Raw genomic sequence first — 18,247 nt, 5'->3', positions numbered from 1 at the left:
AGCTTGGGGGTCATTTTGGAATCATAGCTGTCCACAGAGGCTGTCCACAGATTAGTTCTGCATCACAGCTATCCACAGATTAGTTCTGCATCCAGAACGATTGTCTACCAGCTCCATCTGGTACGCAGGCTGAAACCCTACCTGCTTGTGCATTGTCTCACCAGGGTAGTACATACTCTGGTTATCTCCCGCTTGGACTCCTGCAATGCGCTGTGTGTGGGGCTACCTTTGAAGGTGACTTGGAAACTACAGCTAATCATGAATACAGCAGCTAGACTGGTGACTGATGGCAGTCGCCAGGACCATATAACACCAGTCCTAAAGAATCTACACTAGCTCCCAATAAGTTTCCAAGCACAATTCAAAGTGTTGGTGCTTTAAAACCCAAAACGGCCTTGGCCTATATACCTGAAAGAGCGTCTCCACCCCCATTGTTCAGCCCGGACACTGAGGTCCACTTCCGAAGGCCTTCTGGTGGTTCCCTCATTGCGAGATGTGAAGCTACAGGGACCCAGGTAGAGGGCCTTCTTGGTAGTGGCGCCCACCCTGTGGAACACCTTCCCATCAAATGTCAAACAGATACTAACTACTATTTGACTTTTACAAACCATCTGAAGGCTTAGTTCAGGGAAGTTTTTAATGGAAGACAGAGAAACGTAGATAAATGGTGTGCTGTTGTCTGGACAGGTCTCTTAAATGTGCCCAGGGGTGGAAGAGAGCGCTCCGCAGAGAGATAAATGAAAATGAAAGAATTCAGTGTAGGTGGGACCAGGCACAAGTGGGTCCATTCTATCTCAAAAATCCCTTAAATAATGGGGTGGGGAAAGGACTTACCATGCTCTGTACTGACTGTTGAAGGCAGTAGGAGGGGACTGGGGCTGGTGGATGGAATAAGGTGGAATGGAGTACCTGAAAGCCTGAATTTTCAACATGGTAACATTTAGTTGCAGGGTTCCATTTGTAATTACTGACTTCCAAATAGGTGGGAAAATTTGTTTCAGCAAGTGCTTATTTATAAATGAGTTCCCCACAACACACAAAGGAAAACAGTGAGGTGTGTGAAGTTGTAATACAGTGGTACCTCAGGTTACATACGCTTCAGGTTACATATGCTTCAGTTTACAGACTCCGCTAACCCATAAATAGTGCTTCAGGTTAAGAACTTTGCTTCAGGATGAGAACAGAAATTGTGCTCCGGCGGCGCGGCAGCAGCACCATTAGGTAAAGTGGTGCTTCAGGTTAAGACCAGTTTCAGGTTAAGAACGGACCTCTGGAATGAATTAAGTACTTAACCCAAAGTACAACTGTATAATGAAAATATTAACCAAGTTTTAAAAGTGGAAATGCTTGTACCAGCAGTATTTGATTTAGTGGTGATTCCTGTTCATTTTAAGTAAATTATATTGGACACAGTACAGTGGTACCTCTTAACCTGAAGCACTATTTCTGGGTTAGCGGAGTCTGTAACCTGAAGTGAATGTAACCTGAAGTGTATGTAACCCGAGGTACCACTGTAGTAAGGGGTTGCAAATATAAACATGATTTGTTTCTAATTCTGGGTGTGTGCTCAGTGTAATGAATGTTTGGCCTAAATATTCTGTGTTGAGGATGTGTTTTCAACAACTCAAATTTTGGTAAGGCAGCAAATTACTGAAACCTGGACCTCAAGGCTTGTTCTCGGCTTACTTGTCGTTTTTTGTTTAGAAGAAACAAACCTATGAGCACACATGTCTTGAGTACACATGTCATAGTAAGTAAACTAGGTTTAGTGTTTTGGTGCTCCTAAGAGGGGGAGTAATTCAGCAGCATAAACAAGCACAATATTTATTCACAGTGAGCTGTGTTTTATGTACTTCCATGGCATGTGACTAGGATCAATGGCTCCTAATAAAACAAGGTACAAGTTGGCAAAACTAAGCTGAAATGTAAACATTTGCCTGAAAGCTACCTGCCAAGAGTAGAGTAAAATTTTCCAAAGAACTTATTAATTTCTATATTTTGGTAAAAGAAGGGTGCACGTATTTGCAACAAAAATATTTACATGCAGAAAAATGAATTCTACAACTAAGTGTTTCAGCAAGGCTCAGGGGCATAACACTAAACCATACAGTGGTACCTTGGGTTACATACGCTTCAGGTTACAGACTCCGCTAACCCAGAAATGGTGCTTCAAGTTAAGAACTTTGATTCAGGATGAGAACAGAAATTGTGCTCCAGCAGCGCGGTGGCAGCAGGAGGCCCCATTAGTTAAAGTGGTGCTTCAGGTTAAGAACAGTTTTAGGTTAAATACGGACCTCCGGAACGAATTAAGTACGTAAGCAGAGGTACCACTGTATGTTAGAATTAAGTGCAAAAGCCTTACTCATTGCTCTCCCCTCCTCATCAAAGCAATGCTCATGGAGGGAACGGAAAATTGGTAGCTTTCACTTCCATTTTCAAATGTATCTTTTTGTTATGTTCAAACATGGAACTGTGATTTACTGTCTCCCAGGGCTTTTCTTCAACCGGAGCTCACAGGAGCTCAGCTCCAGCAGCTCTCAGATGGACACTATTGCCATTCTAAAAGAACAAGGCAGAAGTTCTAGAAAAACAGCACTGCGGTTTGCTATGGTTTAGTGAAACCAGCAGGCATCATTACTAGTCACAAATTGGCTTATTCCAATTAAGGGGTGGGAGTGCATTAGCCAAAGGCTCATATACGTAACACTCATCTGTGGCTAAACATTGCATGCAAAAAAGCAGATGCAAAACAAATTGAGGTTTATATTTTAAACTTATGCAATTCTGCATGGTATGAGTGGAATTTTCCTGTGTCCTTTGGAGAAAAAGAAATTATAATTATATGCTTTGTTAAATCTGGATATTATAACCTCCTGATGTCTGGAATGGAATGGATTAGAAAAAGCAGAAATATTACAGTGTGTCTGAACCATGAAAAGTCCTAACAGCATAGAGAATTTTCAACTCCATGAAATCCCTCTCCTTCCCCTCATTTTTTAAATATGAAACATAAACTGAGATTACCAACCACCTTTCATCTTGCTGCATTCTGACATGTGTCTGTCAGTATTTTAGGACTATGATAATACAATAAAACTTCAAACTATCAGGCACAAGCTGTTCAAAATACAAGCAAAGTGTTTTTCTCCCTTATAGTTTGCAGTTATCTTCCATAAATATTACAGCAAGATGCAAAAGTTGAGCAATTTTATTCCCCACTAATTTCTCTGCCTGAAATTTAAGCATATAATTCCTTTTCCGTTCAAATGAATCGGTCTTAGATGTGCTTACCTCTGCTGGATCAAACTTTGCAAACAGCACATGATATAGGTAACAGAAGTGGATGCACCTCAGTTTAGCATTCAAAACTGACAATGAAATGCTTTTTAAGTATAATCCAAAACTGCTACAATAAGACAGAAGCAGCAGCAGCAAGCTGCATTAAACTGTTTTGAGTTTCCCAGAAAGAGGTATTATATTTTCACATATTTAAGTAGCTATATTCAAAATAGCATTTTTCCTGTGAAATAATTTGTTTTATCTGCCACTAGCATTCAACATTTTTTCAGTGGTGGAAATGTGAATAACTTCACTGTTCTAATTTTAGAGGTGACGATTAAGAGTTAAATGTTTGCCAGGTAGCAGGGTGGTGTCACTTAAGGCCACTTCCTATATTTAAATTGTAATTGTAGTCCTCATACCTGCTAATCACTTCTGTATCTGACATTGCAACATAAAATCTATGTCTTTGAGGGGTGGGATGAATTCACCACCCAGGGTGAATAAATGAGGTAGCCTTTTCAGTTTGCCAATGACCCTAGAATATGATCAGCCATGCTGACCGCTGGTAACAAATAAGTGACAGTGGAAAAGAACATTAAATGTGTAAAATAAATTGCCAAATATACATAATGTCCAATTTGGGGCTTTAAGTTTTGCAACTTTGACCTAATTTGGTGGTGTAAGGCGGGTCAAATAGGGACGCGGGTGGTGCTGTGGGTTAAACCACAGAGCCTAGGACTTGCTGATCAGAAGGTCGGCGGTTCGAATCCCCGCGATGGGGTGAGCTCCCGTTGCTCGGTCCCTGCTCCTGCCAGCCTAGCATTTCGAAAGCACGTCAAAGTGCAAGTAGATAAATAGGTACCGCTCCAGCGGGAAGGTAAACGGCGTTTCCGTGCACTGCTCTGGTTTGCCAGAAGCAGCTTAGTCCTGCTGGCCACATGACCCAGAAGCTGTACACTGGGCTCCCTCGGCCAGTAAAGCGAGATGAGCACCGCAACCCCAGAGTCGGTCACGACTGGACCTAATGGTCAGGGGTCCCTTTACCTTTTTAAGGCGGGTCAAATTAACTGGAAAACATCCTTGATGTATTAAAGTAATTTTTGAGAGCATCATTGAACAAGAATGAAACAAATAGTAGATGTCTTTTTCCTGGTGATGGGGGGCATGCCCACAACCAATTTCCTAAACCATGCACTGCAATTTTGTGACTAGCATCTGCAGCAAATGTGCTCACTGGCCCCAGATGGTAAGAACCACCCCATTTTTAGACTCCACTGCCCATAGACAAAATGGAGAGCTGTATGTGCAAGCAAATAGGTAAATATGCTGAAAGGCAGTGGCCGTATATCAGTGTGAACTTCCTCACCCTGAGTAGTCAGGAATAAACTTTCCCCATGTTAACACTCCAGGCTTGGGAGTGATTTGTTGGAGCTTTTCTGCAATTAACATGGCAGTAACCTTCCAAGCTGACTTCATCAGATGAGTTCCCCATTAGAGAAAAGATGCTCAGAGCTCCAGCTAATGAATAAAGCACACTACAGAATTATGTTCTTGTGCTGCAATCATTTGCACACTTACCGTATTTTTTGCTCTATAAGACTCACTTTTCCCCTCCTAAAAAGTAAGGGGAAATTTGTGTGCGTCTTATGGAGCGAATGCAGGCTGCGCAGCTATCCCAGAAGCCAGAACAGCAAGAGGGATTGCTGCTTTCACTGCGCAGCGATCCCTCTTGCTGTTCTGGCTTCTGAGATTCAGAATATTTGTTTTCTTGTTTTCCTCCTCCAAAAACTAGGTGCGTCTTGTGGTCTGGTGCGTCTTATAGAGCGAAAAATACGGTAATCTAGATTAAGCCACTGAATACAGTGGGATTTACTTCTGAGTAGACAGCTATAGGATTGAACTTCTAAACATTTTTTTTACCGCTAAGCACAGTTAATTGTAAAAAAGTATAGATTCAGTCCTATATAACCATTCCAATTCCTTCCAGATGAGGATTACACTCACTGGCCTGTTTGTCCTCTAAGATGAGGTTTTTCTATTTGGATTTATGTAGAAAATGATTATAATGCAAACATATGGTTGCTGACTATATAAAAAAATCAACCTTCAGAGAGGAGGAGTGATTACTATTAAACTTCTAAATCATTTAGCATTCTAATTCACTTAACTACGGTCATTTTTGGTCATTCAACATCTGTTTTTAATATAATTTGTATTCAAAAGTTTTTAAAAGGACATTAAGACAATGACTTTTTTGGAGAAGAAAAAAAATTACTGTCACATTTCAACCTAAATTGCAGGAGTCAAAAGACCTATTTTTGCATTTCTTCACTTACTATGTGCAGAGTCTTATATGATTAGTTTAAATTATTAGACCTACATCCAATAAAGTTCACATAAGAAAAAGCAAAATAGAAACAATGTTCTCCTGGATCTAATCAAAGTGAGTACAAAAGTTAAATTGTAATAATCACTCTTTCTTTTAAACATAATAACACAGAGATTCTGCCTCTTAGATAGTACCTGCTTCACCACAGTTTCAGTAACATAGTAAACAAAGCAACATTTGACATTTCTTATAAATTAAAACACTGAAGTGCTACTCTCAACAAATATACAAAAATAATATCAATCCACCCGCCCAATTCCTCATTCCAGGGGAACATCTGAATGTCAATCATCATTATAGACATCTCCTGCAAATGGAAGATGCACCTGACTTCCTGTGACATTGGGGAGTCGTGAAAGGTCAGGAAGGGTCTGGATCCGTGACTTGAGTTCTTTCCGTACCTGAGAGACTCTGGCTAACTTGCGCTTGTATTCCTGAAAGACAAGAAGAACTTTAGAGACTCCCTTCCACACTTATCCCATTCACTACTTGTTCTCAAACAGTTCTCAAAACGCAATTTCCCCCTATTAATTACTTCACGGCCAGTGCAGACTCAAACCTTCCAGGGCTTCTCTTAGTTGTTCATCTTCTGTCCTCAGGTACAGACTGTCTTTTCCTCATGCAAAAAAAAGCAACATTTTTTTCCAGGATAGGGTGGATTTTTATGCTCTCACAATGATTTTCTAGACTGGTCTTGCATTATATCAGTGGTGGCCAAACTTGGCCCTCCAGCTGTTTTGGGACTACAACTCCCATCATCCCTAGCTAACAGGACCAGTGGTCAGGGATGATGGGAATTGTAGTCCCAAAACAGCTGGAGGGCCAGGTTTGGCCACCACTGCATTATACAAAAGTCAGCAATTACGGAGGCAATGGGTTTCTTTGCTAGCCCTGTACTTGTGTCTTTAGCATGCAGAAATTAAGCAAGTGAAACTGCATAGCACAAGTGAGAGAAAAATACCACTTTCTGACATTTTGCTCATCAAGAAAGCTAACGACAAAGTACAGGACCTGTAAAAAGGGGGAGTGTTGCCTCTATGTGGCTTTTAATAATTTAAAAAAATGATCTGCATATAAAAATGCTTTGTAAAAGCTTAGAAATTGGGTTAAAATACACATCAAATCTTTGAGAAGTAGGGATCGGTGAAGCTGTCTATTTCTTTTTGGGGGAGGGGTGAAATATAAGAATTTTTTAAAAGTTTTTCATAATACTATAAGATATAAAAGCCTAATCTAAAAAACCAAAAAACAAAAGACGCTACAAAAAAATACAACTAGACTAAGTCGAATACAGTCCTCTCTTTTTATTTAATTGAAAGTTCAAAAAGTACATAATTATATGTGCACTAAACATTGTGAGACGTAAATAAAAGAGAAAGAAAAAGAGAAACACAACCCATGTAGAAGGAAAAATAAAGCAGGGAAGGGGAAAACCCAAAACTGTATACTTTACAAGGTTGTTATTGTACTTCACCAGATTGTGACCTATTACAGTATTTGTAAGAATGGATTCTAAATTTCATTGAATTTTTCCATGGCAAGTCTGCATTTACATGCAAATTGTTCTTATGTTGTGAATTTGTATAAGTCTTCAATCCAATCGTAAAAGGGAGCCGCATTTTTATTTTTCCAATTCATCAGTATCAGTCTTTTTGCGGTGGTGAGGGCATGGAGAGCCCACTCGGAATACAGAGTCATTTCTTAAAGGGAGTTATTGACCCTTGCTGTTGTTTAGTCGTTTAGTCGTGTCCGACTCTTCGTGACCCCATGGACCAGAGCATGCCAGGCACTCCTGTCTTCCACTGCCTCCCGCAGTTCGGTCAGACTCATGTTTGTAGCTTCGACAACACTGTCCAACCATCTCGTCCTCTGTTGTCCCCTTCTCCTTGTGCCCTCCATCTTTCCCAACATCAGGGTCTTTTCTAGGGAGTCTTCTCTTCTCATGAGGTGGCCAAAGTATTGGAGCCTCAGCTTCAGGATCTGTCCTTCCAGTGAGCACTCAGGGCTGATTTCCTTCAGAATGGAGATGTTTGATCTTCTTGCAGTCCATGGGACTCTCAAGAGTCTCCTCCAGCACCATAATTCAAAAGCATCAGTTCTTCGGCGATCAGCTTTCTTTATGGTCCAGCTCTCACTTCCATACATCACTACTGGGAAAACCATAGCTTTTACTATACGGAACTTTGTCGGCAAGGTGATGTCTCTGCTTTTTAAGATGCTGTCTAGATTTGCCATTGCCTTTCTCCCAAGGAGCAGGCGTCTTTTAATTTTGTGGCTGCGGTCACCATCTGCAGTGATAATGGAGCCCAAGAAAGTAAAATCTCTCACTGCCTCCATTTCTTCCCCTTCTATTTGCCAGGAGGTGATGGGACCAGTGGCCATGATCTTCGTTTTTTTGATGTTGAGCTTCAGACCATATTTTGAGCTCTCCTATTTACCCTCATTAAAAGGTTCTTAAATTCCTCCTCACTTTCTGCCATCAAGGTTGTGTCATCTGCCAACTGAGGTTGTTGATATTTCTTCCGGCAATCTTAATTCCGGCTTGGGATTCATGCAGCCCAGCCTTTCGCATGATGAATTCTGCATATAAGTTAAACAAGCAGGGAGACAATATACATTCTTGTCGTACTCCTTTTCCAATTTTGAACCAATCAGTTGTTACCACCCACAGAAGGTAGTAGCTCTCATCTGGGATCTTTTCTTTCTGCTTCCAGCCTCTCACCCTGGGAGACCAACATTTCCCTGCCTCCCACCCAGGGTCTTCCCTTAACCATCTACCACATGCTTGGCTATACAATCCCTGGACATTAATGAAGGCCCGGAGCAGAAGGATACCAAAGAAAAGAGAAGAAAATGAAGAAGTGATACTGAGGGAGGGAGAAAAGGGCAGGAAGAAGAAGCAAGTTGAAAGAGAAGAAAAATAAAAGGACTTCCAATTTTCTATCTGCCAGCTGCATAAAAAAAAGAGAAGACATTCAGTCCAAGATAAAATCAGTCTTGTTGTTGTAGTTTAGTCATGTCTGACTCTTCGAGACCCCCTGGACCAGAGCACGCCAGGCACTCCTGTCTTCCACTGCCTCCTGCAGTTTGGTCAAACTCATGCTGGTAGCTTCGAGAACACTATCCAACTATCTTGTCCTCTGTCGTCCCCTTCTCCTTGCGCCCTCAATCTTTCCCAACATCAGGGTCTTTTCCAGGGAGTTTTCTCTTCTCATGAGGTGGCCAAAGAGTCTCAGCTTCAGGATCTGTCCTTCCAGTGAGCACTCAGGGCTGATTTCCCTCAGAACGGATAGGTTTGATCTTCTTACAGTCCATGGGATTCTCAAGAGTCTCCTCCAGCACCATAATTCAAAAGCATCAATTCTTCGGCGATCAGCCTTCTTTATGGTCCAGCTCTCACTTCCATACATCACTACTGGGGAAACCATAGCTTTAACTATACGGACCTTTGTTGGTAAGGTGATGTCTCTGCTTTTTAAGATCTGTCTAGGTTTGCCATTGCTTTTCTCCCAAGCAGAATTTTGTGGCTGCTGTCACTGTCATCTGCAGTGACTGCTGATCACTGCAGATGGTGACAGCAGTCTTCTCTACTTTCTGTTAAATGTTTCTTTTCAGTTGAGGTCTCTCAAAAACATTTCCTTTCTTTTCCCCACGAAAAGTCCAAGAGGGGTTCCTGAAATAGTATTATTGGTGGAGGTAAATATCAACCATGTCTTTTCTTTAAAATCCACTTTCCCTCCGTAATTCTCACCACCATGCCTCCACATTCATTAATAGTAAATTCTTCCTTCCATGCCCATATTAAAATCTCTCCACTGTGATCACATATTGGGATCATATTCCATCATTCTTTTCTTGTTATATATTCTTTAATTCATGCCCAGTTCTGTATATTCAAATTTCATCTCTTGTGTTTCCATTTCCTACTGCATTTATCCTGATCTGCCCCTCCAGGGCTTTACATTTCTGTTTCTTCCAGTCTTTTCCAGAGATAGTAGCATAAATTTATAGATCATTCTCTGAATTTGCTCCAAATAGTATACAGAATACTTTCTTTCTTCCAGAACTGGACAGAAGACAGGACTGAAGCTTTCTCAAAGCTTTTTTCCTCTCAACTCCATCAATACCAAATCTAGGTGATACTCCATCTCTCCATTTATGATTTTATTTTTCTCTTCTTCTCCAAACCCATGTATAAGAGGCATTTTCATTTCACCATCTGCTTTCTCCAAATTGCTAATTCATCATCCAGTCCTGTCAGCTTTTCATCAATCTAGTCTGAAATCTCTAGGTAAGCTCGTTCCATTTTTCATTTCCTTTTTTAAAAAAAAATAAATATTTATTAAAGTTTTTTGATACAAATACCCAAATAATAAACAACATTGCTTATATCAAAACATGGTTTCATCACTTCTTTGGACTCCCTCACGTCTCCCGCTCCCACTTACATCGTTAAAAAGTTTTTCCAAGCAAATTATCAACTTTCCAAGCAAATTATCAATTTTTCATTTCTTATCTCTGTGATTCATTTTTTTGTCCCCCTCTGCTTTCATCTAATGTTGATCTGATCATTTTAAATTGTTCAGCCATCAACTGTCAAACAATACCAACAGTCAATGGGAGATCCAAAAGTACCTGTGCCATACTGGATACTTTTGATGTTATTAACAACTCAGTTTCTAGGCGCAGAAAGCAGAAAACAGCTTTGATCAGAGCATTTGAGGTTGTTCCCTTGAACACTCTTATTTCCAGAGTGATTTACTAGCCAATGTCTGGCTACTATAAATCACCATCTTGTGTTAGTGGAGAGCTGACAGAAAGACAATCTGCAATTTCCTCTCCTGGAAATGAATCTGTCGTATTCCCCAATGGCACAATTCAAGATCTGATAAAGATTCTCCAGCATTGACAATTCGGGCTGAGGCTGATGGGAGCTGCCATCCACAAATATATGAATGGCACCACACTGGCTATCTCTGGCACAGACCTTGAAATAACAAGGTATAGCTTTTGGGCATGGATTTTCTTTGCATCCTTCATAGCAGATTTATATGTATGTGGTGCCTGATGCAGGCCTGAATATACGTGTCACTTGTCCTTGCCTCTGCCAGCACATCCTCACTTCTGTGCAACTTTTAAAGGGGCATGAATGCTCTTAGGCCCTTCACCTTCCAACATCTTTTTATGCTTATATTTTGAAAATTAGTGAAATAAATAGGTTTAAGTAGAATAAGTAGCACAGCAAATGTCATAATTTTCTTACTATATAATAAAATTGTAAGGCTGTCATGCTATAGTTCATAGCCAATAGGCAGCCATGGCAACTGCAGAACAATAGGCAGGTGAGCAAGTGAGCAGAGTGGGTGGTAGGTGGCCCAGGTAAGTGTGGATGGTTTGGGTGAACTGTGAGGGGCTAGGCAAGTGGGTGGGTGAGGTGTAAGACAGCAGGGATTAGTCAGGTGTAAAGGAAGGAGAGGTTTTGGGAGAAGGAAGGTGGCAAAGGGTAGACTGGTAGGTAGGGCTGTTGAGCAAAGTAAGCAGGAGTGACAGCTCCAAGTAAATTCAAAAGCAGATTTACTATGTGGAATTCCAAATTAGCAATCTGGAATTTATTTTGTAATTTGGGACTATGTCATGCTGAAGCATTACTGAAGTGAAGCAGGCATGGGCCTACTCAGTGCCTGGACTGGATACCACTTGGATCTCCACCTAAGCTGCTCCAATGTTCTTTTCTTTTTAAAGAAAGAGGATATAAGTGGTCAGTACTGATTTTGTCTATTTTGGAAACTGACATGGGTATAGGACACTGCCTTATATTGACTGAAACAACTGATGCAATGATGTCTACGGCAGCTCTCCATGGCTTCAAGCAGAGGTCTTTCCCAGTCTTGTGACACAAGAACCTTTTAACTGGAAATGGTGAGAACCCCACCGTCCTTCTCCATACAAAGCATGTACTTTTCCACAGAGCTATGGCCTCTCCCCTAAATATGACATTTTATTCAAATCATTTTTTAAAGAAAATATACTGCATTAAGCTTATAATTATTTCAACGGTGTCCACAATCTGCACAGGTTGGGATGATCTGGAAGGACTTTATGATGGACAGTGTTATGTTTATGGTTGTTCTGCAAAATATATACTAACAAGAGGAATGCAAAAGTAATCAGAATCCAACTTAATGCCTTATGAATTAGTCTCATATTACATTTCAGTCTGTAAGCTATTTCCTCCAGGACAATTTTATATACAGTGGTGCCCCGCAAGACGAACGCCTCGCAAGACGGAAAACCCGCTAGACGAAAGGGTTTTCCATTTTGGAGGCGCTTCGCTAAACGAATTTCTCTATGGGGTTGCTTCGCAAGACGAAAAAATCTTGCGAGTTCCCGCGGTTTTTTTCCGCTCCCCCCCCTTTCCTAAGCTGCTAAGCCGCTTATCAGCTGTTCCGCTGCTAAGCCGCTTAACAGCTGATCGCTAAAAGCTGCTAAGCCGCTAATAGCGCTAATCCGCTAAGCTGTCAATGGGCTTGCTTCGCAAGACGAAAAAACCGCTAGACGAAGAGAATCGCGGAACGGATTCTTTTCGTCTTGCGAGGTACCACTGTAACAAGGAATCGTCTCTGCGGGAGCTGGGTTATAGACTGCACACTATGTGCTGCATCTTTTTATTTATACAAACTCTGCAATAACCCAACTGTCTTTCTGCTTTGTTGGATGGTGTCTCAGTTGAGAAGCCCTTTAGACAATACTTGGCTTACAACTAGGCAACTATTTAACTAGGCTTCCAAATAAAGCCATGCTACTTGCCATTGAAAAAAAATCATTAGTATATTCTCTCACTCCATTTATGTCCCCACATCTGTGGCTGGAAGATCACATTGGTATTTCACAGTTTATAATGCTTAGAATAAATTTTGATCACTGTACAGTGGTACTTCGGGATGCGAACGGGATCCGTTCCGGAGCCCTGTTTGCATCCTGAGTAGAACGTAAGATGCGTCTGCGCGTTGCGTTTTGCTGCTTCCACGCATGCGTGTGACATCATTTTGAGCGTCTGCGCATGTGGCAAAACCCGGAAGTAACGCACTCCGTTACTTCCAGGTCGTCACAGACCGTAACTTGAAAATGCTCAACCTGAAGCAAATTTAACCCGAGGTATGACTGTATAGGAACAAATGTCCCGTTTTCACTGTACTGGTCCAACCCAGCAATTTTTTGCTCTCCAATATTTACCTTAAGTAGAATGTGTTTAGGCGCTATCCTAATCTAATGAGCATAAATTTCTATTAAAAAAAATTAAGAAGAACCCTGCTGGATCAGAAGGCCTATCTAGTTCTTCCAGGAGCTAACAATGAGTATGGAAAGCCCACAAGCAAGACAGGAGCATACTACTACTCTTCTACTCACAATGCCCAACAATTGGTATTCATAAGCCCACTTTTCTCTGAATACAAAAATTCATATAAAGCAAAGAAATACAGTACAAAATAATTGTAATCCTAGCAGAATTTATATCAGCAGAGAAGTTACAAACTAAACCAGAGGAAAAAAGAGGTGGACATGGGGGGGGGGTGTCAGGTGGACAGCCTGAAGGAGAGTTCAATAATCTGGCTGTGACAATAGAAAAGGTCAGTCCTCAGTACCCACCCAGTTAGTCTCTAAAGGCATGATCAGTAGCATGTGTATCTGCAGACCAAAGAAAGAGCAACTGTGTACGTGTGGAAGGGGTCCTTTAAATATCCTAGTCCATGTCATATAGAGCATTAAAGAATAATATCAGCACTTTGAATTGGTTCCAGAAGCAAACATGAAGCCAGTAAAGTTGATGTTTCGTTTTATCTGTTCCTACAGAAGGTTCTGTTTGAAACTTACAGCTACATTTTAGTCCCAGTTGAAACTTCTGAACAGTTGAAAGGCAGCCCCGCAAAGTGGCATGGTTCACACATAATGCTAATCCATGGTTTATTAAAACCATAGCTTAGTGCTATGTGCAAACTCAGCCCAGCAATTTAACTATGGTTTAATAACTGTAATTAAAGGTTGCTCATTAACCACATTCATAGTTGGTTTTTTAAACACTAGAGAACTTTGACCGTAGTTTAGTGCTGTATGTAAACTCACACTCCTCCATAGCTGTGGCTTCAGGAGCTGTCATTGCCCCAAAGCTAGAGCTGCGAGTGAAGAAGAGTAAACAAATTCAAACTGCAGAGATAACAGCAGGGAGAGAAACTATTCTATGACGTAACATAGTACCTTCCAGTTTTTGCTTTCATCAACTTTTCACTCATTTGGTCAAAAATCACAGGTGAAAACTGGATGTTGATCCAAATGTTCACCCAGTGTCCTTCCACAACGCATCATTCCATGTGTTGAGCATTTTAATGCACATCCTCATATACGTTCTGGGGAAACTAGTTGCAAATCGATACGTTTTTATGCACGGCTAGAGCTGTATCAGGACCTTTGTGTACAATGATTAACTGATGGTTTGGTTAACTTGTATAATCACTAATAGGTCACAAAGAACAACAGTGTGCGCCAATGTGGTGTAGTACTTAGAATACTGTACCCAGGAGACCCAAGATCGAATCTCCATTTAGCTATGAAACTCACTGGGTGACTTTGGGACAATCACTGTCTCTCAGCCTAACCTACCTCACAGGTCACTATGAGAATAAAACAGGGAGAGGGAGAACCATGTACATCTTCTTGAGCTCCTTGGAGAATGGGTGGGACATAAACATAGCAAACGAACAATGGCTGTGCATAAGATGCTAGATGTTCTACACATCCTCTCAGCCTTTGTCCTGTTTAGATCCAGCCAGAAGGGATTAACTAGGTGATTCCAATGTGTGGTGAATACATCTGTGCAAGAGGGGAGGGTGCCTGAGGTCCTCATGGAGGCTAGTTTGCCTGCTCCCCAAGAAACCCAAGTAGATCAAGTGTTTGACAATCATCGCCTGCTTGCAAGAATTCCTTTTTAAGGGTAAGTGCTCTAGAGCAGCCTTTCTCAACATGTGGGTCCCCAGATGTTGAACTACAACTCCCATCACCCCTAGCTAGCAAGGCCAGAGCTCAGGGATGATGGGAGTTGTAGTCCAACGACATCTGGGGACCCACAGGTAGAGAGCCGCTGCTCTAGAGGGTGGTACCTCTTAATGCTTTTGGATGGAACCAATTATCTGGATTCATTCCAGGTTGGGAACCAGATCAGCTCTGGTTGTCCTGATGGAAGTCCTTTATTGGGAGGGTTGAAGAGAGTGACCTTGCTGATTTGTGGTGGTTCCATTTCTACTTGCAGGGCCATTTTCCAGAAAATAGCATTGGGAGACTGTAGCTCAGCTCCATAGCAGTTATGCTGCGGGGTGCCTGGTCCCATTCTGTCCACAGTGCTGTTTAATATCTATTTGAAGCTACTAGTAGTGCTCATTAGATCTGGAGTGATATGTCACCAAGATGCTGATGCAGGGGCATACCTAGGGGTTGAACAGGCTGACTCCCTGCTAAGGGCGAAGGCCCAGGAGGGGGCACAAAAATTATGCCTCTCCACTCTGATTCAGCTCCTCTGGCAAGGAGCTGGAGGGGGGAACATGTTAATACAGCTCTTTCAGTTTCATTAGTCAGGAGACACTGTCTGGGTTCTGGTCAGTGGATTGACACAGTGGTGAGTTGGATGAAAGCCTATAAGCTCTGGCTGAATCCTGAGAAGTACTGTGAGCGAGCATTCCCAGGTTTGGAAATTGGGAATATTGCCTGTTCAGAACTGGGCTCTCCAGAACTCCCTCTCATAGAACAGGAACGTAGCTTGGGGGTCCTCCTGGATTCAGCATTTTATGGGAGGCACAAGTAGCTTTCTTGGTCAGAAGAACCTTACACTAGTTTCAGTTAGCACAGCAACCGTTATTGCTCCTGCATGGGGATAGTTTGTCCCATGCACTAACAACCCTAGGTCTGGACGATTGCAATGCACTCTACATGGTGCAGAACATGGCAGCCTGCTAGAAATTGCACTGGCTCCTGCTGCTACTGAATCAGCTTCAAGGTGCTTGTATTGACATTAAAACCGCTAAACATAGGACATAGAAACCTGGCAGAGAACCTGCAACCCCATATAGTCCTGCTTCTGCTTTAAAGATCTGTAGAGGATATCCCTCTGGTGGTGCCTGAAATTCAGTATGCAGTGACATGGAAGAGGCAAGCACCCCAATTGTGCAACCCCCTTCCTAGAAGGCCGGTGCTAAGTTTTTAGTTTTCTGTGCCAGCTAAAGACCTATTTATTTACTCAGGCCTCTGGGCGATTTGCTGTCCACTCAGTTGGATGTGATGAAATTTCACTGATGTTATTAATTTGCTTTTACTATGCTTGTTTTTAATGCTTTATGGTTGAAACCCACTGTGGGATGCCTTTTTGGTAGTGAAGAGCAGGCCGTACAGTACATATTTTAAAGACTTTTAGAGTGGGGCTGTGGCAGTGCAGATGTTGCTGTGGTCCAATTGCCACCATCTTTGGCCATTGGTTATGCTAGCTGGGACTAATGAGAGTTGCGAAGTCCAGCATCAGGAAAGCATTCTTTTACAGACCAATCTAAAATATTTTGAAAGCTTTAGAAATTAACTCAAAGAGCTAAATTATATTGGCTCTCACCTAGTATTTTAATGACAACTAATAAAGATCACCCCTTCACACACACTTCTAAAATCTTCAAGCAGCCCTGAGGCAACGACAGACAAACTGGAACAGGATAAAAGTATTGAAAGACACTGCATTAAAAGAATCCGGCTTCTGAAGCCATATTTTGGTGTTCAAACCAACACTTCTTACATTTTGCTGCAATGAATTTTACTATTCTGGATTGCTCTCGGTAGACCTCCACTGACTACATGAGGCAGTTTGAAAGACTGCTGGCTCTTTGACTCAGCTAGGCTTGAATAGACAGGGTAGAATAATTTAATCATTCCTACAAATCTAGAAGTGGTGGGCATAAATGCAATTCTGGCAACCACTGAGATCAGCAAGGTGCTCAACAACAATGCAGCTCTTGCTAGGCTCTACCAACCCACCACATGTGGCTTCAAGGACTGCTGGCAGGGAATGGATCTGCGTGGTTGCCATGTGCAGGGTACATTTTTTGATCCTGTTGTTGGGAAGAGGTCATGATTCCATAAGTACAGGTGGGGTGGCCTAGTAAAGGGAAGGCCAATAGCTGAAGAAAGCATGGCATGAGGGGGAGCTTGTGCTAGGATACAAAACTGTTGTTGCTAAGAAACCACATGGAGAAAAGGCTCAGGATGCAACAGCCTTCAGGGAAGAAAGCAGAACAGTCTTGATCAAAACCAAAAGCTGCCTACCAAGAACAGCTACAATTTGCAATTTCATTATAGTATTGAATTGACTGATAGAAATGGAAATCCAGGAACTCCTATCCCTTACCTGACAATGCTTCCTTTTTCTCTTCACCCTGACACATTTTAATAGTTACACCAGAGTCCAGAGGTGGATTTTAAATTTTATTTACTCTAGAAAGAGCCTTCAACAGTCTATCCTTGTGGGGGTCTCTCAGGCCACCTGTAAGGAGGCTGCAAACCACCCGCCAATCATAAATCTCGAACACTCAGCATGTAATGTATTTGCTTTGTGACAAAATTCAGAGTATTTTTAAAGCAGGAGTGGTCAACGTGTGTCACTCCAGATGTTGTTGCATTCCCAGCAGCCCCAGTCAGCTTGGTCAGGGAATGATGACAGAGTTCAACAGCATCTGAAGGGCCACTGCTTTCTTATACATTTTAAGGGCCAGAGTGGAAAATGCCGGGGGAAATGGCATTAGTCAAAAATAGGATTTCGGTCAACACCTAAATATAAGAAATGTGTTGTCATCATGGAGATAAATGCCAGTACTATTATTCAGGGGATGCTCTTTTATGCTTATTTACTTTATTGGTAAACATTCTATAAAATGCTCAAGATTGTATATAGTACTAAAAACACTTAAAAGATAAATAATATGCAATGGGCTATTTGGTCTTTTGAGAAGAAATTTATTCTAGCAACATCCTATCAGCTTTGATCCTCTGGTCATTTAAAATAATAATAATAATTCTTTGCTATATTTAGAAAGAACTTACATATACTGTATGTCTATCTTAGAGCCAGAAATTTGGGTATCCGTGCATTAATCCCTTGTACACAGGTGCCAGCTAGGAATTTACTAGTGAGCTGTATCTAGTATTATACCCTGAGGTGCTTATGTTGTTTAGTCGTTTAGTCATGTTCGACTCTTTGTGATCCCATGGACCAGAGCAACCCAAGCATGCAACTTGTCATTCTATTATAGAAACCAAGAAGTAATGACAACTTCTGGATGAGCATATGGGTAACAAACAAATGCAATGCTATGGCAGTTCCACATCCATGGCACACATGCTTCCCTCTCTGCTTTAGGGTCCGTAGCCCTCCAATGCTGCACATGAGACCATGGCATGTATGCAACTGCCTCCATGCTGGGATTCACAAGATAATCACCAACTTGGGTCAGCTTTAGAAGAGAATTAGTCTTATTCTACATGACTTTGCATATC

The 18,247-nt window shown here is 41.6% G+C and overlaps 2 protein-coding genes across 2 annotated transcripts in view; one reads left to right on the top strand and one right to left on the bottom strand.

Annotated features, from left to right (window-relative positions):
• Positions 1-18,247, top strand: part of COBL (cordon-bleu WH2 repeat protein) — a 1,088,462-nt gene that overhangs the window by 805,431 nt on the left and 264,784 nt on the right. The window lies entirely within an intron of this gene.
• RPRD1A (regulation of nuclear pre-mRNA domain containing 1A) overlaps positions 1,809-18,247 on the bottom strand; it is a 39,033-nt gene continuing 22,594 nt past the window's right edge. Inside the window, exons 7-8 of the mRNA XM_083709819.1 lie at positions 5,117-6,105; positions 1,809-4,855 (exon numbers count right to left, since the gene is read on the bottom strand). Of these exons, the coding sequence (XP_083565945.1) occupies positions 5,956-6,105 (150 nt within the window). The 3' untranslated portion in view covers positions 1,809-4,855; positions 5,117-5,955. The remainder of the gene's footprint in view (positions 4,856-5,116; positions 6,106-18,247) is intronic.

Source organism: Podarcis gaigeae (assembly GCF_964106915.1).
Source record: "Podarcis gaigeae genome assembly, chromosome: 13".
Classification (NCBI taxonomy): Eukaryota; Metazoa; Chordata; class Lepidosauria; order Squamata; family Lacertidae; genus Podarcis; species Podarcis gaigeae.
Note: the sequence above shows the minus strand (reverse complement) of the source record. Positions and strands in the feature narration are given on the sequence as shown.